The sequence below is a fragment of the Gallinula chloropus genome (genome assembly GCF_964237585.1).
Source record: "Gallinula chloropus genome assembly, chromosome: Z".
NCBI lineage: Eukaryota > Metazoa > Chordata > Aves > Gruiformes > Rallidae > Gallinula > Gallinula chloropus.
This window is the reverse complement of record NC_140089.1, coordinates 18,419,607-18,441,856: the sequence shown is the minus strand read 5'-3', so window position 1 is coordinate 18,441,856 and position 22,250 is coordinate 18,419,607. Positions and strand designations below refer to the sequence as shown.

At 46.6% G+C, this 22,250-nt stretch overlaps 1 protein-coding gene across 1 annotated transcript; it reads left to right on the top strand.

The window, feature by feature from the left end:
* Positions 1–4,323: 4,323 nt before the first annotated feature.
* CORO2A (coronin 2A) lies at positions 4,324–22,017 on the top strand (the record flags this gene model as incomplete). Its single annotated transcript, XM_084277886.1, has 11 exons — positions 4,324–4,524; positions 9,537–9,653; positions 13,250–13,399; positions 13,907–14,086; positions 14,748–14,864; positions 16,245–16,349; positions 16,681–16,777; positions 18,612–18,724; positions 20,052–20,142; positions 20,435–20,706; positions 21,886–22,017. The coding sequence occupies 11 exons, from the start codon at positions 4,324–4,326 to the stop codon at positions 22,015–22,017; spliced, it is 1,575 nt and encodes a 524-aa protein (XP_084134012.1).
* Positions 22,018–22,250: the final 233 nt, after the last annotated feature.

Sequence of the window (22,250 nt, the reverse complement as noted above, 5' to 3'; positions counted from 1 at the left end):
CCAAAGTTCTGAGCAGCAAGTGATCAGGGTCTCCTACCTCCTTGATAAGATGAGAGAATCCAGACCTCAGCTCCAGCTGCCTCTCACGATGGAGATATGCTGCCCAGGGGCACTGCCTAGTGTGCAGGGATGGCCTGCAAGCCCTGGCCATGTGTATCCTGGATCCTCACTGTCTCACAAGCAGGTGGGGTGAGCTAGGGAATCCCTGAACTGTGGCTCCAGGCCTTATCTAGTGCTGCACAACCAGGATTTTCAGGGCCTTGGGCTCTGCCCATGCTGGCTTGCCCTGTTCAGACATGGCTGTACAAGGAGAGGCTCTCCATACACTGGGGCCTGCCCTCCAGTCCTCTGTCCTTTGTCACAAGGACTCCTGTCCCCTTCTGCAGCAGGTCCACATTTTCCCTAGTTGTGTTTTTATTGCTGTGGTACCTGTAGGAACCTACCTTGTTGCCCTCCACGTCTCCTGTCAGATGACCATCTCCTGCTGGTGGCCCAAGTGGCCATCTCTGTTCACTGCCAGGAACCTGTTTTGAGTAAATTATAATCTTGCAGGGATGGAGAATAAAAGTTGAAAGACCAGTTATCTCTTCCTGGTACTGCAGCAGATAATATTGTGGTGTTGTTCCAAAACAGGCACTGGGGAGGTGCTCAGGTACAGCCCTGTAGAGAAGTGTTTTGCCCAACCCAGCTCTTCACAGCTTCTCCATCTGGGCTGCTGCCATAAACTTTCATCTTCTCTGCTTGTAAACTGAGGAGACAGCGTCTCCCACATGGTATTTGCAGAGCTGCCTTCTCTGACACCTCTGTAAGTCCAGCTTTTTGCCAACTGCACCAGTACAGGTTCTGTGAACCCTGGATGGGAGATGCTGTAAAAACCCATGCTTCTCCCCCCTGTCTGGCCATGAGTGTTTTTCACCCATCTCTGCCTTCGTTGTGGTGCTTTCTGCTCCTCTTGGTAAGCAGAAGGAGCAGAGATGCTTCTCATCCCCCTGTGCCACCTTCAGCCCTGGAGTTATAGCATGCAGTCACACTGTCTCTCCCAGGAACAAATAAGCATTGCATCTGGCAGAACAAGGAGTGGTCAGATGGTTGAAGTCCCAGATGAGGATTGAATAAGCCAACCCCTTCCTTCCAGGAAGGTAGAAGGAAGAGGAAAAGTGACTGGAAAACCTGCTGCTTTAAGAAAAAAAAAAACAAGGAAGAGACTTGTGCATGAGGCCCCTTCTGCCCTGCCAATCAAGCACAGAGGCTGAGCAAAAGAGGCTGGGGCAGGACCGATAGTGGAAAAGGCTACCAGGGGCCTGTGACTGGTTCCTACACTGTCCGGACAGCAGCAAAAAGGGTACATCTGGGCAAGCTGTGCACCCACTTCAGGGATAAGAGTCTCTGTAGTTCTTTTGGTACCTATACACCCACCTATGCATTCAGTATTTGGCCTGCATAAATGCACGTAGCACAGCATTTGGTGTGTTGAGAGTTCTGATGGAGAGCTTCTAGTAACAGCAATTCTTTCCTCTGCAAGGATCTTCTAGGCACCATAGTTTGCAGCAACAGCTGAGATCTGCCTGAGCCCTGGCTGTGCTGGTCTCATCAGCAGCCTGCTGGAAGATTGTCCCTGCTGGAAGATTGTCCCTTGCTGAGGAAGCATGTCTTGTCCTCTGCATGGCTTGTAGCAGACAGGATGTACACACAGGCATTTATTTTACTTAGTGAAGATGTGAACTTTTAAAATTGTAAATTGTAAGGTTGATTTGGTGGCACTATGCCCTTAGTTTTCTCTAGTTCAGCCTCCTGTTAGGAGCAGGACCGTTAGGAATATTAGATCAAGGAGGATATGGCTTTTTCTAATCAAGTCATAAATGGATTTCCAGGGATGGAGATGTATCATCACTCCAGCAACTCTTAGGGCAGAGCACTCCTACACACTCCTTCCAAACAACTTTTTTCATAATGTCCATACATCTGGTTTATTTGGGATCAGTGTCTTCCACTGTACCAGACATACTCTGTTGATTCTGCACCTATTCAGACTGTTTCTTACCATATTTTATCCAAGAGCTGTTTCCTTTAATGGTGACCTTTTGCTGTGACTGCAATTGTGTAAAGAGGGATACTGTTCCACTGGGATTGATTTTACCAAGTTTATTATGTTCCCTGCTTTCTGCTTTCTTTAGAGTGTTTTGAAGTCCATTCCTGTGGCAGCTGAACCTTAATTCTACAAATTGAAATAGGAGAGTGCTCTCTTTCCTAAACACTGTCCAAACACTGGCATTTAATTCCTTTTATTTCCTTTAGTCTTTATTTGCCATTAACATGTTACAGGTAGTTTGCATGGAATGTCAGTATCTTGCTGAGTGCTCTTGCTGTCCATAGGAATGATACCACAATAATTCAGTTCTTGCTTGTGCATGGAGAATCCTTTCTGCAGAGAAGCTTTGAACCTCCAGACCACATACTCTCCTACTTCAAGAGCAGTTTAGCTAGAAGTTCCTTGGAGCCAGGCAATTAATTTCCTTTTTTGAAAGGTAATCTTCCTGCTGTAAGAAGGAACTGTGGCATCCACCATCCACTGCAATACACCAATTTTTTTGTTCCCCTGTGTGAGTAAACCTAACCACTAAAGCTGTAATGAGTGTGAATTTGTTTCAGAACGCTGCACCTCTGGGTCTGCTTGAGGAGCTAGCCAGTTGCATGTGACCTGAGGTTTCTTTCTGTTTCTGAACATGCCTTCTTCCAAGATTAGCTCCCCAGGACTGCTGCTTTCATTTTCAAGTAATTTGCATTTCTTTGGTTTTGTTTGGGATAGGTAGCCCTCACTGCATCAGACATCCTTTGCACCTAATGTTTTCTGCACAAGAAATTTAATCAGCTAAGAATATGGCCACATGCAGGGCTAACATAGGTAAAACATGCCAAGGTAAAAGTGAGCAAAAATGACTGTGAAAGCAACTGGTGAGCTGCCAGGACTGATTTTTTACAGGCATATGTATTTGTCCAAGGTGGGGTTGGCTCTGAGCTGTGCCAGTAGATTGGGAGGAGGCAGCCAATGGAACAGGACTGCTCCAGCCTGGTCTCCCACAGAACCACAAGTCCCCCAGCCAACCTGCTCTGGCATGGATCAGTCTCTCCAAAGGCTGTAGATGGTGTCTGCTCCTTGTCCTTATCCATGGGCTGCAGGGGGACACCCGCTCCACCATGGTCTTCTCCATGGGCTGCAGGGGAATCTCTCTCTCCAGCACCTGAAGCGCCTCATTCTTCTCCCCTTTCTTCACTGACCTTGGTGCCTGCAGTTTCTTACATCTTCTCACTCACGGCTCTCATGGTAAAATGCAGCTGCTTCCATTTTTTGTCTTCTTAAATGTGATTCCCAGAGTTGCTGTGACCATTGCTGATGGGCTCAGCCTTGGTCAGCAACGACTCCGATGTTTACTCTCTGGGCCCTGCAGAGAGCTTCTGTCTGCTTCCTGCAGAAGCCATCCCTGCAGCCCTCTCTTCTCCATTAGAACCCAGCCATGCAAAACTGCAACAGGGATCTTTTCCCTGTCCCTGCCATGTGCCTTTTACTGTCTAGAGCTAGACCAGGTGTTAAACAGCATGAATTGCCTTTTCTGCCCAGCACTGGTAGTTTCCTATTTGACATCAGTTCCATTAACCTTCACTGCTCTCTGTGGGAAGAGATTCTTGTGTTTAGCATGCTTTATGTATCTCATTTAAATGCTGTTTAAAATGCTGTCTGTCAGAAGACTGTTGTGCAGTTATAAAGCAGACATGAAGAACATCATTGTCAGTGGGGAAAAAAAACCCCAACAGGTGACTAACTGTTCCTACCATGTGTCAAATCTCTTTTTTTTTTTTTTTTCCTTCATGTGAGCAGAATTGAGGTTTGGTTTTTTTTTTATTATTCGAAATCACCTGAGGGCTAAACGAAGCATGCATCCAGACTGGCTCATTCACTCACCATATTTCAGGCTTTCCTCACTCAGGATGCTGATGCTTCCTGAGCTCTGTGCTACCAGGATTCATCTCCTCTTCAATTTGCTGCCATGTGGACCTGCCCCAGTGATAGGGGCTGCTGGTGCATGCACAGGCCAGCTGGCTGGTCGTGGAAAGAGCTTTCTCCTCTCTCCCTCAGAGATGTGCAATGGGTGCAGAGGCAAAGGGGTGAAGACCTGCAGAGGAAAACAGCACTGCCAGCTGCTGGCTTGAGGGTTGCTGTGAGAAGCCTATATGGGGAGGGTGAGCTGGTCCTGGGGAGAGGGCCTGCAAGCCTTGCCAGGACTGCCAGTCCTTATGTAATGGGGTGTTGTGTTTCTCCTCTTGCAGATGTCGTGGCACCCCCAGTACCGCAGCTCCAAGTTCCGCCATGTGTATGGCAAAGCAGCCAGCAAGGAGAAGTGCTACGACTGCGTGCCCATCACCCGTAACGTGCACGACAACCACTTCTGCGCTGTGAACCCCCACTTCATTGCAGTGGTCACCGAATGTGCGGGTGGGGGGGCCTTCCTCGTCATTCCCATCCACCAGGTAAGTTCTGCCCAGGTGAGCTGCCTAATTCATTGAGCGTGATTCAATGACACCTAATAATGCTGAGTGGAGTGATATAGATGTAGCTTAAGAGACAAGTGGATGGAGAAGAGATGGGCTTTCTAGGGAGCTGGGCCACACAGGATATTCAGTTAGTGCTGTTGCCTGAATTTCAAAATGATAGAAAGGGCCACAGATGCCCTGACAGGTGATTCCTGGGATGTGTGTGTCTTACATTGCTGCTTGCAGTTTTTTTAAACCTTCCTTCATTTCATATCTCATTTGCCTTTCTTGTATAATCAATGGGATCTGTGCTGCCCAGGTATTTGTCTCTTAGGAGAAATTGCAAATAAGGAAGCAGTTAGTAGATACAGAGGGTAAAAAGTGGAAAGTGTTTTAGCGTCACTGCTTCAGCTGTGGCCAAAGGAGAATATGGAATGTTTCCTTTGTGAAGGAATGGAGACATGGTTATCAGGCAATGAAGCTCTTAACCTTCAAGCACTGATGCTGGAAAAGCTTCCCTTTCAGAATCAAATCCCATGTTTGTGGGTTTTGATGACTTCGGGATCTGATGAGAGGGAGAAGCTGTCTGTCTGATGTTTATTGCTTCAGAAAAAATTAGGCATGCATAATGTGGATTAGCTTCAATATGAGATTATGAGCTCTCTGGAATCAGGGCAGAGCAGATGAAAGACAAATTTTCAGCCTTTAATTAAAAGTTAATTGATGGTGTTATTGCAATGCCAATTTTTCAGTCTATATTTTCTAAGGATGAAAGTGAACTGGCTATGCTTGAAGAACCTAGCACAGTTCCTGGCCTTCCGAGACTCTGTTTACTCCTCCACTGCTGGTGCTGTTCAGAGACAGTCCTAAACTTAACCACTACCCTGTTTTTCTTGACTGAGTCACTTTTGCCCTTTTGACCATGTTCTGTTGAGGCTGAAGAACTTGTCTTTATCACTGAACTGCATCTATAAGCAGGCAGCTGGTGACTGTGGGATGTGGGGCGGGACCCAGCTCTCAAAGTGTGGGCAAAATGAGCTGAGGGTGCTTGCACTACTTACTACTAATTCTTCTGTCTTCTCACTTCCTCCTGACTTGGCTAGTCTTTAGTAGACACTCTTCCATTCTTAACACTTGCTCAGATAATCTGTCCAGGTCTGAAATACTGCTTGTATTCGGGTACTTCAGTGAAAATGTGAAATTGCTTTCACGTGAGGAAAGACTTTGTGGGTTGGGCCCCAATCAGTCCAGGAAAAAAAGACAAAAGAGAAAGATACATAAAACTATGAAGAGGGTTGGGAAGAAGCATAAGGAACAATTCTTGATTTGCATGGTAGATGGTATCCTGCAGACCATTAGCAGCAGATGTGTATGCCTCTGCAGTTCAGATGTGGAGCTCACTGCTCCAGATGCTGATGAGCCTGGAAGAATTAAAAGGTTCAAAATAAGATGGAGTTATGGATAGGAGTTGGTTTAGGAACTGTATTTGTTCAGATGGAGGTCCCCTAGTTCAAGAAGTCCCTTGAGGGTTGACCTTTGGTTATGGATCAGGGAAAGGATCTGTATGTGCTGCGCTTTGTATAGCTGTTCTCCGAATACCTGTTCCTGAGTCATGGCAGCCTCTGCCACCCACAGAAAGGAATTCCTTGAGTCTGGGGCCTGCAATACCAGTTACATTTTCTTATGAGGTGCCTCCAAACCGGTGCCACCTGGTGAAAAGCAGCAGCTTGTGACTTGAGCTTCTGGTGGTGGTTATTTGTGACTGCCACCTCCACCTGTGTCTACTCATAGTAGACAGTACAGAGGTCTCTTGGCTTGTGCCCCCAGCTGCCTGGGCAAAAAAGGCAGTCTGTGCTGGCAACATGTGCTTAAGACAATATTGCTCTCTCATGATGGACAGCTGATCTGTGGTTACTTTTGACTGGATTCACAGGCAGCCACATCCCAAACAATCCACGATGTGGAGGAAAAGCCCAAGAGCCAAGACATCATGTTTAGCCAAAGTGGGAGATGGTAGCCAGGACAGGGAAGGCTACACTTCATGGGGAAGATGAACAACCTCCTTGGGGAGCAGCTCTTATCCCTCCCTCTTTTGTGTTCGTTATGTGTGTGCAGTCAGAGAGGATGCCTACCTCAGGATGTACTCGAATGGAGGCTCAACCTCACTCCGTTTAACCATGCCTCCTTGCTTTGTTGTGCTCCTCTCCTGCTGAGTCATGGACACCAAGATCACTCATCTCTTCTTGAGTAAACAGCACTCCTTGCCTTCTGCACCATTTTTTGTCCCTGAGAGCCTAGGAGTGAGGTAGGGTTTGGTGCAGCAGGGGTTGTACAGGGAAAGAGCTCCTTGCCATAGATACCCTCTTTTCAGCGGGCCTTTGCATTCAACCTGGAGAGGAATTGGTTGAATATTTGCTACCACTTGGAGGATGTTCTTCTGTTGCACAATGTATCAGTTAGGTCCTCATAAAGATGTGCCATGGAAGCCAGCTGGTTGAAACGGCAGCGCATGCCCCCAGGAAGGGAAGTGGCTGTGCCCACAGCAGCTGCCTGATGCCCAGAACAGACCTTGTAAATCTTGCAACTTGGAAGAGACATGGGCTTGGTGGCTGTAACTTGGCATCTTACGCAGATTTGCTGGAGAAATGCCCAGGAAGTACCTTGGCATGGAGGGCAACTTTTGTGGCCTTCCTTTGAAAGACAAAGGCCTGTATTTTTCTCTCTCTAACGAGAAGAGTCACTGCATCCCTCTCTTCAAAAGTGAAGGGGTAGCAAAAGGACAACTAAGGTTCAAGAGACAGGGTTACATTTGTGTCCAAGTCTTTGCAGTCTCCAGTCTGTGAATGGGCCAGCACCGGGTGTGAAAGGGAGGACATCTATGGTTGTGTGGACCTCCTAGACACTAACCCTGCTCCCTTCTCTCTGAGGACAACAACTATGAAATTAAAGCTCTGATGACTCCTCAGGCCTTACCCAACTGACCCTATGTGAGACCTGAGCTGCAGTGTGTTGACAAGGTGTGTTAGTGCCTTTTGGAGAACACCTGAGATGTGGGTCTGGCTCATGTCGCCGTTATCAACCCTGTACTAATCCGCTGGTGGAGTTTTAATAGCTGTCCTGCTGGAAGCTGTTTTCATTAAAGAACTCTGAGTTTGGCAACTTTACAAAAATGCTGGGAGTTGAGAAAATGAGTGTTTGAAAAATTACTAATTTTCAAGCTCTGCTCTTTTGTGAAAGTCGGGTGTCTCTGTATGAGTTACTGAGATAGTTTTTTTGATCTGTGGAATGAAATTTGCCTCCCACATGAAAAGCTGTACTTCCACATGCAGATGTCCATTGGAGACCAGCAGCCCTATGTGCCATATATGTTTGTTGGCAGCCTGGGCTTCATGTATTGCGGGTCCTGCTATCCCAGGACTGAGGTGTTGCTTTGGTGCAGGTGGGACTGGTGGTCAGGAGAGCAAGGTCTCCTTTTCCAGGCCAGTTGAGCCTGCTGAGGATGTGGGGGTAGGAGAGCCTTGCATGACAGGGCAGGAAGATTGGTCCAGGGCAGCCCTGGAGTCTCCCAAATGGAGTGGGGAGCAGATAGGTAGCCACCTCTGGAAGGGAATGGAGTTCCCATAGGGATTAAGTTGTCCCCGTAGAGCAGACTGCCCAGCTCAGTGAGTTGCCAGCTTGAAACCAAGCCCTGAAGCCTGCAAAAGGACACTGTGGGTGGGAAAACGCTGTGTATTAAAGGCCTTTTATCTCTCTTCTGCCTTCCCAAGTCACTTTGTATTGTCATTGTTATAAAAGGGAATTGTTTTAGACTATAGTCTAAAAAAGCACAGTCTTTTACATTTCAAAGCACTATGGGTGTTCAGTTTAAAGCAGGTTAGTCCCAGTCTATGTGACAAACTTTCCAGTAAAGCCAGAATAGTTACACATCATGTCCTGCTCTGCATTCAGAACCGTACAGATTTTCAAGGCTGGGAAAATGACACCCTAGCCACATCCATCCCGGTTAGGGCTAGCTAGCACCGATTCCCTGCTGCTGTGCTGCCTTAAGACCCACCTCTGGAGGTGTGGGAGTGCACTGACAGCAGTGTCTGCTTCCCAGGAGAGCATGCATTTGCATTTGTTCTTCCTTACAGTTCTTCCAGGTGAGATAAAAGCAGGCAGGTAAGTGTTGCCAGCTTGCCACTGTGGCAGGGAGAAGCAAGACCTGCTCCGACGTTAACAGACTCCACGGCACCCTTCCTAGCACGTAATAAGTACGCCCACTTGAGTTGGTAGTGGAGACTGCCTGCAGCATGGGTCATCCTGACTCAACACAGCTCCCGTGTGGCGCCAGGCCCGCGGGTGTTCTGGGTGTGCTCGCTGGGGGTACCTGCCGGGGGAGACCCTGCCCAGACGCGGCAGCGTTTGTGCGAGTTTGGAATCAGATTGAATCTGGTGAATGGCTGTATTTGGACACTCTCGGAGAGAAGAGGATAGTTTACTGGAAGAAAAACTGCAGCTGTAATTTGTGCCACAAATTTCTTTGCTAAAAGAAAAAAAAAATCTAGCTGGTAAGGCTAAAAAAAACAGCTAAAACATTTTTCCCTCCTGCATATATGAAATATGTTCTGAAAGATATTCTGACTTCTTTTTTTCCCACAGATCTTTAAAAAAAATGTGGAAGATTCAGCTCATTCATAAATGTTTCCCCTCTAAGTGCTATTCTGGTGTCTGAACCCAACACTGTCTTCCAAATTCAGCAGTCTCGACTGCTGCATGCACACAGATTTCTTCATAGCAGTGTGTACTTAGGAAGGCCTGAGCACTTCTTTCCTCTCTTCACTGGTGTCACCAGAACTTGACTTGCAGGGACAGCAAAAATCTGTTTTCAACAGATAGATAACACCCAGGGTGTTCGGAGCATAGAAAGCAGAAAGAGGTTTCTTACGGGAGCTGGCTTGGGTCTTCCTTGAAAAAGTCCTGTGATTCTGTGGCTCACCCCAGGTGTGATGACATTTGTTTCTTTCCAGACAGGCAAGCTTGACCCACATTATCCCAAAATCTGCGGGCACAAAGGGAATGTTCTCGACATCAAGTGGAACCCCTTCAATGACTTTGTAATAGCTTCGTGTTCAGAAGATGCCACAGTAAGTTTGCATGCTTGTACTCTGTGTTATTACCTGACTAACGTGCTTTTTTGGGAAAGAAATAAAACAGAAATCAAAAGGCCCATGGATGAGATGTGAAAAGTTAGGTAAGAGTAAGGTTCCTGTCTTCCTTTTGAGATTAGATATCTGTGATACCTTCCCGGTGATACACCAAAATCATTGTGAAGAGGAAGACCTGTTTTGTGGGGGCTTGCATTTTTTGTGTGTATTTGCATAAGAAAAACAGAACAAGGGTTTAAAATGACATGACTATTCAAATTTAATTGCTATGAAACTCTTCCTTTACTTTAGAATAAAAGCTTCAATACCTAATCTGGAACAGCTATTACAGATTAATTCCCTGCAGAGCAAATTTGATCTTATTCCTACAGTCATTTACTCTGTAAAGTCACGCTGGATCAGTTGTGGGGTAACCAAGGAATTTGTGTCTGCAAAAGGCATAAATGAAATGAGCATTTTCCTACTGAAATCAAGAAAGACTCCAGAGATGCAAAGGTTCATGCTAATGCAAACCTATAAAAAGATGCTGAATACATCACATTAGGCTTAAGTTTTAGGCAGTAAATTTTAGGCAGTAAGAGGTTTGGCTGAAGTTAGTATCATTAAGATGCAGTCACATATTTGACTTTAGGGGAAATGCAGACTAGTTAATAGAAATTGAAAGATTCAATTCACATTTGGAAGGGACAGTTTAGCCCATAGCTACCCACTGAAAAGTTGCTTTCCATGTCCTGTCAAAGGTGTGATGTTGGCTTCTGTGATAATGAGGACACCTGACTAACCACTGTGCTTTCTTCCAGGGATTGCCTGTAGTTTTTTTCCCACTGGGTATTTTCCCCCTCTGCCATACAGCATCAGGGAGGTTTCTCCTGTCATTTCCTCCAGCCCTGGCTTGGTGCACATCCTCTGCCATTTCAACTGTACCAGAATCAGTCCTGAATTGGAAATCTAGGCTCTTTGAGTTGTCCTTCCTCTTTAGTGACTTGCCTTTGCTTCTTTGGATAGTCATGTCCTTTTTTGAAGTCTTTTGAGGGTTTTACTTTGTTTTCCAGCCCATGTGCCAGGTTTTCATGCTGCCTCAGAAAGGATGCAGAAAGGAAGGCACCACCACCCTCTGAGCACAATATTTGAAGCTTCCTGCTGTAGTTACAGAATCACAAAAACATTTGTGCTGGGAATGTTTTTTTCCTTATATGCAGGTGTAGTTAGTGATTGTTTTATCCCGTGGTCCCACTCTGCACTTCAAGACAGAGCCTGGCTTTATTTTCTCAGTAATCCTGTGAGTGCTGAAGGTGTCTGTCAGTTTGCTGTGAAACTTGTTTCTTTTCCAAGCTGATCAGGGTCATCCCTCAGGGTCAGCTCCTCCTCACAGGGCAAGTGCTGCAGCCTCCTGAGCATCCTGATAGCCTCCTCTGGACTCATTTAAGCGTATCAGTATCTTTCTTGCACTGGGAGGTGCAAAAATGGATACAGTATTCCAGCTGTTGTTTAATGATTGCTGAGTAAAGGGGAAAATTGCTTCCCTTGATCTAGTGTCTATTTTCGTGTTGTTCCAGACCAGGATGTTGCTAGCTTTCGTCCCTGCCAGGGCATACTGCTGGGCTGTAGTTATTCTGTTGTCCACCAGGACCCCCAGGCCTATGCAGATGGGCTGTTCTCTGTCAGCTTTCTTTTCTAGTTTCCTACTGAAACTTGGCACTGGATCGTTTTCCAGGCTAAAGGATGGAAACACTGAGTTTGTTGCTGGTTGCAGCACCAAAATCTGTTCCAATAAGTCTTGCTGTTTGTGACTGTTTGAAACTCCTTTTTGGTCCTACCCTCCCATCATCATCGTGGCATCAGGAAATGGGATCTTCAGGTTCCCTGCACAGTGACACAGTGTAAGGGCACCTCTTCACTGCCTCCTAAATAGTGAGGACAGCAGACTGTGTTTCTTACTGTGACTGTTGTTCCTGGTACTTGATAGCTAGACCTGTAGAGGCCACTTAGTTGAAGCCCTGCTCAAGGCAGACCAGTTAAAGCCTTGTCCAGATGAGTTGAAAAGATCTGAAGCTACAGGTCCCATGGCCTCACTGGGCCTTTCTTTGAGGGGTTGAGCACTCTTCTGAGGAAAACAGGGCTCCTCTGGTCCTGGGAGTGCCCATATTGCCATTTGTGCCCATAACTTTTGGTGCTTTCCTTGTGCACGGCCAAAGAGTCTGTTTGCCTAGTTGAAGGGCAGTCAGAAGAGCTCACCTTTTACTTCTTACTCCTGTGCTGAACAAATTCCTTTCTTTCCTACTTTCTCAGCCCCATTCCCTTAGTGATAGCTGATGAAGCTGTAGAGCATGGTGCTTTCCCTTACCACTGTAGAAATTCATCTGGAGTCCACTGGACCCCACAGTCCTTAGATTTCTGACGGGCCTAGTTCCTCAGTGGGAAAAACACCATTGAGAAAGTGGTTGTTATATTTTTCAGCAGGTCTCAGAGTTAGTGCTTCTTCTTTGGCTTAGAAAGGCATGATCCTCATCAGCCAGTGGGAGACTTGGGCAGGTGTGGTTAATAGCCATGAAGTTTGTACTTCAAAGAGTATGTACTTCCCTTTTGCTTCAGGCTAAGTCCTAGAAAAATTATGACAAGCACAGTAATTTTCCTTGAGCTGAAGATTTAATCACCTGTTACTATCCTAAATACTTGTGCTTCTAGGGCTAGTGTGAGAAAGACTCATTTTACCTGCCTAGGTTCAGCCCCTTTGGATGGTTTCCTCTACTGTCTTATTCTACCTCAGGAGGACACAGGATTTTTGTGTTCATGCAGCATACTTCTAGAACACAAGGCTGCAGGTAGCACACTCCCAGTGTTGAATGATTTCAGTGTGCCAGTGCTGGTCACTAGAGAGTGGCTGAGTGACAGACTCCTGTTCTTACCTCTGCCATCAGAGTGATTCCAAAGAATGTTTATTCATGCGGTGATAGGCGCTTTATATATATAAATATAAACATATATATAATAAATATATATATATTAAAGCATATATCTGAGCAGAGAGCTACTCAGAGCATCTGCTGAGTGGCCACCTGGCTGGGCTTCTGTGTACTTTGACAAGGGGCTGTGTCATTTGCAAAGTGTTCAGCACTGGCGCAGTTCTTTATGGGACAAACAGTAGTACAGATGTCACCTGACCAGGGGAGTACTCTGTTCTTTTAGCAGGTAGTGTTGAGTGGGTGACTGCTTGGACCAGTCACATCACTGCTATAATATCTTCTGGGACCCTTTGCTGAAGTTTATTTCAGATTTGCTTGTTTCTGCCCTGGACGCAAGGTCTGCAGCATCTGTGGGAATAACTTCATAGTTGTGCTGACAGTTGTGCTAGGTGTTTTGTTTGGATTGCCAAGTTAAAACAAATTGGTAGAACTTCTGGCTAAAGATAGAGGGTAAAGAGGAGTCTTCAGGCCCACATAAGAGTACAGATGCTCATTTAAGGACTGGCATTCAATAAAGCCAGGAGAATTGAGCATTCATATTTACTACCAAGGGAATAATAGTTAGTGGCAAGTTCTTAGCAATCTCACAAAGACTCATCCTGTGCCTTTCAGGTTAAAATCTGGGACATCCCCAAGCACTTGCTAACAAGAAACATTACCATTCCTAAGAAGGAACTTCTTGGGCATGCTCGAAGAGTGGGCCTCATTGAATGGCATCCCACTGCTAATAACATCCTCTTCAGCTCTGGCTATGACTACAAGGTGGGTATGTTCTCTGTGGAGCTTTCCTCATGGGACACAGTGTTTGGTAGGGTGTTTTAAAATTTGCTTTAATTTCAAGCTATAAGATATACTAAAGAGATCAACAGCCTTCTTTGAGGGGAAATTACATGGTAATCACAAAGGCAAAGGACATTGCTACAAATTCCAATGGACTTGCTAATTTTCCACCCTTCTGATGAGCTTCAGTCTACTCGGCCCTTCTTTACTGGATGGAGTACAATATAGAATGCCATGCACTCTTGTGTTGCTTCATTGTTGTGCTGCCTTAAATGTCTGCACTCATGCTGGCTATTTTTATGTAAAAAATGTGGTTGCAAGGGAAATTAGAATATTAGACACTCTGAGCAGACACTTATGCTCTGTGTACCAGGAATTATTTTAAATGCTGGAGAACATGTAGAGAAGAGAGAAATAAATTAACAGGGTACACTAAGTTCCTAACTGGCCAGGCAGAAAGTGTCTGATTTGTTTGTTCTTTTGCCCCAGATAATGATCTGGAACCTTGACACCAGTGACGCTGTCATCTCGAACCCGGTGAAGGTCCTTGATGCTCACAAAGATGTGGTCCTCTCCATGTCATTCAACACAGATGGCAGTCTCCTTGCCACAGCCTGCAGGGACAGAAAGATACGTCTGATAGACCCTCGTGCCGGAACAGTCCTGCAAGTAGGTTGGGTTCAGAGGTTTGTGGTCCAGCTGATCTCACCCTTCGGAATGTTTTCTCTTCTTGGTAGATTCACTGCCACTAGACACGTCTGTGCACCACATTGCCCAGAGCACCAGATGGTGCTATTGCCTTCTACTTTTCGTGCAACACTTGTCATTATTGAAAACAGGGTTTCTCCATCTTGTTGCTGTGCTACTTGGTCCCTGAAACTCTTCTTGAAGTGTGCTGTTTTCATAGCTGAGGGACTGTGCCCCTGCAGTCCTCCATGGGACATGTTGGGAGGGCTTGTATAAATCAGGTGGACAGGTGGAGGCAAGTGTACATTTGCCACTGTTACTGCCTGTACTTTTTGTAAGGTGAAGCAGGCTGCATTTTGGAAGCATTTGCACAGATTTGTGTTCACAGAAAGACCTGCCTACAACTATTAGGGATTCCCCTCTTGCAAATCAATAGTTCGAGAGATCCAATTCCTTTTGGGAATGGTCCTGAAGAGTTTAGGCAAACTTTCTTAGATCCCCATAAAATTCTGCTTACTGTTAAGTCAGCCACGCCAAGCAAATCTTTCAGATGTGACTGAATCAGGGGTCTCCGGTAACATGAAATGCAGCAATGCAACAGGTGGTGTCTCTTACTCATGCAGTGTCCTTTCTCTTCCTATAGGAAGCCAGCTACAAGTCTCACAGAGTCAATAAAGTCTTGTTCCTTGGAAATGTGAAAAAGCTATTCTCTACTGGAACATCTCGGTGGAATAATAGGCAGATTGCATTATGGGATCAAGTGAGTTGAACCAGCAGTCCTAACCTCACCAGCTTCAGTTTTCTCTCTTTTGCTGTCACTTTAACTTTTCCACCTGCCAAATACCCAAGAACTGGTTTATAATAGCAATTCAGCAGTCGTCTTTCAAATTCTCAATGGGTGGTAGATCTTACTGCTATGACAGTTAACAGAGTATGAGTTTCTGAAGAAGCTCTGAAAGTTTTCAGCATAGAAATCCACCAGAACAAAGAAAATGCTGTGCCTGTTACATGAAGAAATAATTCTGAGGACTTTTGGGTGCTCAGTGTAGCTCTGACTTAAAAGCCACTCTTACTCATCTTACTGGCAATTTGTTACTGGTACTGGAAAGAGAAATCAGTTTCAGATGCAGTGTACTCATGTGAAGCCCTCAGTGGAGAAAATGATGTGAGCTGGTTTTGATTTCTGAGGGTTCCTGACAGTAGAGGTAGCATTTATTGGTCACTTCCAAGACATGACAGCTGATCATGATGGCTGCTAGCCTTAAGAAACCCCAGCTCTCCTCTAGCCCTCTCGTATGTAGTGTGATGCTTTTCTTTGTCAGCATCTCACTTTGTCCCTCCGTGTCAACCACTGTGCAGCACACTCGGGCTCTTTGTTGTGCTGTCACCTTTTGTACCAGACAAAGCTGGTAGGCCAGGTCTATGATTTGCCATTTAGCTGTTTGGACATGGCTTCTTTGCACATGAGAGAGGCAAAGCACTATGCTGCTGTCCAAAGGCTTTCCACAAGGCTGAGCAGTGCTCTGACATACCATGGGTCTCACATCAGGACGTCACTGCCTTTAGAGTTGCTGGGGAAGCTGACCACACGAAGTTGGAGAACACAGTGGGAAGGCCTGTGAGGCCAGGTGTGTGCAGGGTAGGCACTGGCACAGGACCTGCCCAGCCGGCATCTTTCTGAGGCCAGCATCCACCCACGTCATCACTGCATCTACACAGAAGCTCTGCCTTTATGGAGACTGCAGCTAGGCTGTTCTTCAGGACAACCCTATTAACGCTGTGCTAAATGTGCCACAGCCACAGTGGCAGCCATTGCATGCCACATTGCCCTGTTGGTCCTCCAGACACTGCTCCCATCAGTTGTGCTGGGAGAGCTTTGTGTGAGACCTGCCAGCCTTGTGTACGGAGTGATGTACTGCGTCCTCCTACCTGCCTTACCTGCAGAAGGCTGGCAGGAGCTTTTCCCTTGCAGTGGGCACCTTCCCACCACACACTGTGGAGACTGTGAGGAGCCAGGGACATGACTGTGCATCGCCTTCTGCTTAGGGCTGCTGTCAGGGGGAGTTCAGGTCAGGTGCCCCTGAAATTGAGGTGACTGACAGGTGATGATGGCTGTCTCTTTTTCTTGTGCCCTGCCCAGAATGACCTTTCTGTGCCTTTACTGGAGGAGGATCTGGATGGCTCCTCAGGACTCCTGTTTCCCTTCTATGACTCAGACACACACATGCTTTATGTTGTGGGAAAGGTAAGTGCTTTCCACATCAGCAAATGCTGGCCTGTCTGATTGTTCTCCTGGCATGTGTTAGCATCAGGTTGAAGTCAGAGATGCTTCTGAAGTATGTTAACCTCAGGATATGGGATGATGGGAAGGTGCCTGAGGGCACTGCAGCATCAGGACTCATTTTCCACTGCATACATACCATGTTTACTGTGGGGAGGTACACTGCAGTGCCCTACCCTTGGGGTAAATATTAGGTTCATTCTTGGCCTTCTGTGGTTTCTGGGGCTGGGCATTCTTCTCAGACCCTCATGGTGAACTGCAAAGTGTGGCTTATGTTAATTTTCTTTGCCTTTAGGGTGATGGAAATATACGGTACTATGAGATAAGCCCTGAGAAACCATACCTGAACTACCTGATGGAGTATCGTTCTCATTTACCACAGAAGGGAATTGGTGAGTGGCATCATATGCTTAACATTACAAGAGGGTGGTGGCTTCTTTGTTTTAGAGGCCGTCAGTGTCCAGGACTATCCAAAATATCATTTAGAAAAGACAGTGGGTGAAATTCCAGTCTCCGCACAGATTTACAGGTGCACCACTTTCAGCTTGGTCCAGCTGACCTGTACATCACGGGTGGTATTACAGGGTCACAGCTTGCAGGTGTTCCTTTTGACCCGCAGACCATGGGCCAGGCAGCTTTACCAGACATTGCTGCATCTGTTTTCACACACCTGGTCAAGGTGGAAGGGAGGATAGTCTGGATTTAAAGGTGGAGGATGCTCCTTGTCTTTTGTCAGCATGCTGCAAGATCTTTGGCATTGAACTCTGTTGACATTGTTTCCACTCTGGGCGTTCTCTGGTAGTGGGTGCTCCACATCTTAATGCCTTCACTCTTATTGCTTGCCTACCTTCTGCTGTACTAGTGTTTAGAGACAGACCTGCTGGGATTAGGTCATCTCTCCTCCACTGGAGACCCTTGCTTATTAACCTATCTGCATACTACCCACTGTTTGACCCATTCAGACCACAGAATCTGACTCTCAGCCCTTAGACCCTGTTTCTTTAACCTTTTCCGGTTGATCCTGTAAGCCATATTCACCTATAGACTGACATGTTTTTAGTCCCATTTGCCACCCCTCCACACTAGCTGTGAACACTCCCATTCTTCCAGGACATTGGAACAGATATTTAGCACCACTAGATTTTATGCCTGCAAGTCTCCTTCCTTCAAAAGGAATAAATCACTTAAAATTTAACTGGGATATCTGAATTTTTTTTTCCTGTTAGGCCAGAGTTACACACGGTGTCTGTGGTTCTTGTGCTAAGATCTCTCCACTATTCAGCTTTTGTAATCCCTCCAATGTACAGCATCCTGATTTTAATGCCAGCATCATTGAATCGACAGCACCACTGTTGAGAGATTGGCTAAGCCACACAAGGTCTCTAAATACTTGGTAACCACAGTGTATTTCTCTCCTGTGGGTCTGTACAGTCCAAAGCCTATAACCATGTAAATTCCCTAAACAAAGGACATTGCCTCTCCTTGGAGACCTTACTTCATGGTGTCCCACGAAAGCTGTGTTTTCAACTAATACCAAATTAGTAGATTCTCTGTGAAGGACTGTTTCTCCTTACATTATAGATTCATCTAAATGCAAATCTGAACTCCACTTCTCTACATTGTATTTTGTTTTGGCAATATTGGGAATGAAGCTATCATGCAGTAACTGTAATTGTATTTTTGATCACCAGAAAGATAAGCTTAGTGGGGTGGATTTGGTTCATGCAGGCCTTTTAAAGACACTTGTACTCTTCCAAATGGTGCTGTCTGACAGAGTAGATGTTGACACTCTTCTCATACTCCATTCTGCTTTGGGATAGATAGTGTTGGGGGGAGGATATTGGGCTGGCAGGGCTTTCTACCTGACCCTGGTCTTGTTTAGGTGTCCTGAAATCCCTTCCTGCTGGTTCTGAGAGTCAAATCCTGCAGCATCACCTGCAAATTCTGCTCAGTCCTGGTAAATGTATTGGCAGCACATGAGAACGAGTAAGGAGCAGGAGGCTTAGCACAAGAACCACAGACCCTGTGTGTATCTCTGGCGTGACAGAAAAAAATAATTATTCAGTCTTGTAATTTGTGCCATTGAGGCAGTTTTGGGTGCAGATTTCAGACCATTCTGCTGTGGAGCTGATGCTGCAACTTTGGTGACCCTTTTCCAAGGCATATGCAATTAATGTTCCTTGGGATATTTATATCTTTCATATCTCTTTCATGCTATCCCACCAGGAATGATGCCAAAGAGAGGACTTGAAGTGTCAGCTTGTGAGATTTTCCGTTTCTACAAACTGATCCCAACTAAAAGCCTGATTGAACCCATCTCCATGATTGTGCCTCGACGGGTAGGTTAATCTCAGGTTGTGTACATGTCAGTGTCAAATATCAGTGAAAAAGAGGGCAGTGTCCCCTCTCTGTGACTCTGAGGGGCAGGACAGTGGGTAGAAGAAGAGATTTTCTCTCATCTGGTGTGTAGAAAAAGCTGGTCAGCTTGTGGGCCAGCCCTGCCAACAAACCCTGCCTGAGTAACTCAAGAGTTAGGTCTCTGTGGAATGGCCAACTTTCTGAGACACGCTCACTGATCTGCTTGGTCAAGTCAACTACCTGGCTGTAAACCAGCAGTTAGTGTCATCTTTTTGGCATAATGACAGAGGGAGGGGTTAGGGGTGGTGTTGGATGACATGAAAATCTCCTTGTGGAAGGAAGAAGCATCTCCCTGGGAAAAAAAGTGAACACTGGTTTCCCAGTTCTGTACCCAGTAGGTGCAGATACGTTCTGCAGCAGTTGCTGAGGTGAAGGGCTGTGGAGTGGGTGACTGCACTGAGAGACCCTTCCTGTAGGACCTTGTGAAGACTCCTGAGAGGAGGCACCATTGCCCATCCCCTGCCTGAAATCTTCCTGTGTCCTGTTAGGGATACCTGCATCTGGTGCCTCCCTGTGTACTAATGCACACAGCATGGGAAATAAACAGGAAGAGTTTGAGATCTTTGTGCAGTCACAAGGCCACGATCTCACTGCAATCACAGAGACGTGGTGGGACGGCCTGGATGACTGGCACGCTGTCATGGGTGGCTGTGTGCTTTTCAGGAAAGACAGGCTAGGGAGGTGAGGTGGAGGAGTTGCTCTTTATGAGAAAGAGCAGCTGGAATGTATTGAACTCCACCTGGGAGAGGATGATCCATCAGTTGAGAGCTTGTGGGTGAGAATCAAGGGGAGGCAAGTGTGAGTGACACCGTTGTGGGTGTGTACTACAGGCCCCCTGATGAGGAGGAGCGAGTTGATAGTGCATTCTACAAGCAGCTAGAAGTAGCCTCGAGATCCCAGGCCCTGGTCCTTATGGGGGACTTCAATTACCCAGATATTTGCTGGGCAAGCAACAGGGCCAGTTGCATGCAATCTAGACAATTTCTGCAGTGTGTAGAAGATAATTTCCTGCTACAGATGGTGCAGGAACCTACAAAGGGAGGGTGGGTACTGGATCTTGTTCTAACCAACAAGTATAGGCTCATTAGGGTAGTGAAGGTTGGGGACAGCTTGGGACATAGCAGTAAGTGTTCTTGACACTTCCTATGCTGTGGTGGAACAAACTTCTTTCACCACCACAATCCAGTATGGTCACTCCAAGCCAAAACCTGACTGTCATGGTGACTCTGGACTTTTGTTTGCTTGCAGTCGGAGTCATACCAGGAAGACATCTACCCCTTGACCACAGGATCCCAGCCAGCACTGACAGCACAGGAGTGGCTGAACGGAGTTAATAAAGGTCAGCACACATGGAGAGCTCCCCAGCCCTGCAGCTCCCCAGGGCTTGGGTAAGCTACCTGAGTCTCTGGCCTAAGTGCTGGACAAAGAGGAAGGGAGGAGAAGGAGAGACATAATGAATGTGGCTCTAAGATAAAATAATTTGAGTTCACTGAAAATTCACTGCTGTGAACTCTGGAAGCCACTCCAGTCAAGTGCTTCTGTATTTATCCCTGCGGGTTGTTTGAATTGCTTACAGCTGATCTCTAAGTGTGGTTTGTGAGTGCTAATCCATCACTTGCCTCCCTCTTTAGGGCCTGTCTTGGTATCATTGAGACCAGGTTCTGGAGCTATGAATTCCATACCACAGTTTCTTGAGCCACAGCCACTCACGAAATCTACCGACCTAAGCCAGCAGCAGGGTCGGGGAGGAAGGATCCCACTGGAGGATGTGCAGAAGCCACGTGAGATTGAAGACAGCAGGAAACAGCTGAAAGTGGAGGAGAAATTGCTGAAAAATGAGCAAATGCGCCTCTCCAATGGCTTTGACATATTTGAGTGTCCACCACCGAAAACTGAAAATGAGGTGTGAATGGCAGGGGGGAAGAGTTGGGGTTGGGTGGGGAAGCCCAGAGTCAGCTGGTAGAAGGATGCTGCTGAGAGTGGGACAGAATCCAAGGAGGGTTTATTTTGCAGACCTTGGTCAGGGTGAGCTCTTTGATCTTTGTGGGATCAGAAGCTATGCATGCCCTGGTTAGCATAAGGGAGGGAGAAATGCATCCCAGCAGAACCCCAGCTGAGGAGGTCTGGAAAGGAGGGAGCAGACTGTTTCTGCATTCTTGTGGCACAGGCCTGCCTGGTGGCTGGCTGGGGACAAGATGGTCCTTGTGACCCCCAGGTTCTGGAGAAGACAAGGGGTTTTTGTTCAGTGTAACCCTTCTATGAGAGCTGCACTCGGAGCCTGGTGGGGTAGTAGGGACACCTGAGGAAGGTGTCACTTCTTGCCAAAGACATCAGTCCCTTGGCCCATAGTGCATCCAACTGTATGTGGAAAGGAGGATGGCTCTGCCTCTGCCTTGACAGCTCACAGCTCACAGCTGGGGGCAACTTGGCAGTGCAGTGCCATTGAGTCTGGCTGCTGGTCACAGCCTGCCAGTGGGAATAGCTCCAGAAGAGGTTCTGGCAGCTCCATGAGCTGTCTTTAGCCATAGCCAACCCCCTACTGCATAGTAACCACAGCTTGTGCAGTGGTAGATCTCTGTGGTGATTTGCAAGTCCCCCATCATTGCCAGCTCAGTGACATTTTCAAGTACATGCAGGTTGTTTGCTTTTAGGAACCCTGAAAGGATTCCTAAAAGGAATCCTAAAAGGAATTCCTGGAAGGATTTCCTTCCCACAGCTGTGCTTAGGTCCCTTTTTTGGCTCTGAAAGACTTTAGTGTCTGTAGCTTGATGGGGCAGGAATTTCCACAGCTGAATTTTCCTGTGGTGTGCAAATGGATATTCTGCATGTCTCTGAGCTGGTGCCCCAAAGTTACAGAAGCAATTTTTTCCACTGAATTAAGCAGACATAGCATTATTAAGTGGTGCTGAAAAATACCTGCACTCGTAACCTGGGCAAGTGGACAGCAGGAGCACTGCTGATGTTCAATCTGTTGGTTGAAGATCTCCTTCTTAGATACTGTTTCTCTCATGGCTGGTGGTATTTGACAGATTAGTTTGTGTTTTCTTAGTGTAAAGGAAGTAAAATGTGACTTTTCTTACAGCTCTTGCAGATGTTTTACCGGCAACAGGAAGAAATCCGTAGACTACGTGAGCTGGTAAACCAGAGGGATGTCCAAATTAAACAGCTGGAGCTGGAGCTCAGAAACCTCTGCACGGGCGCAGGCAGTTACTGAGGGTGCTGGCCTGCAGCTCTTTGCACCCCTGGTAGCTGGAGCAGACTCCAGTTCCTGCAGATGACTTCTCCTAGGTTTTTAGCTGGGAGACAAAAATTGATGCTTCAGGCAGCATGGACTTCTCTGGCTTGTGGTGGTCACATTTCCCTAATCAACACCAGACAGTTATTGATGGACTTGCTGCACTTCTTCAGGCTCCCCTTGCTTGCCTGCTCATTCATGTCAGAAGCTCG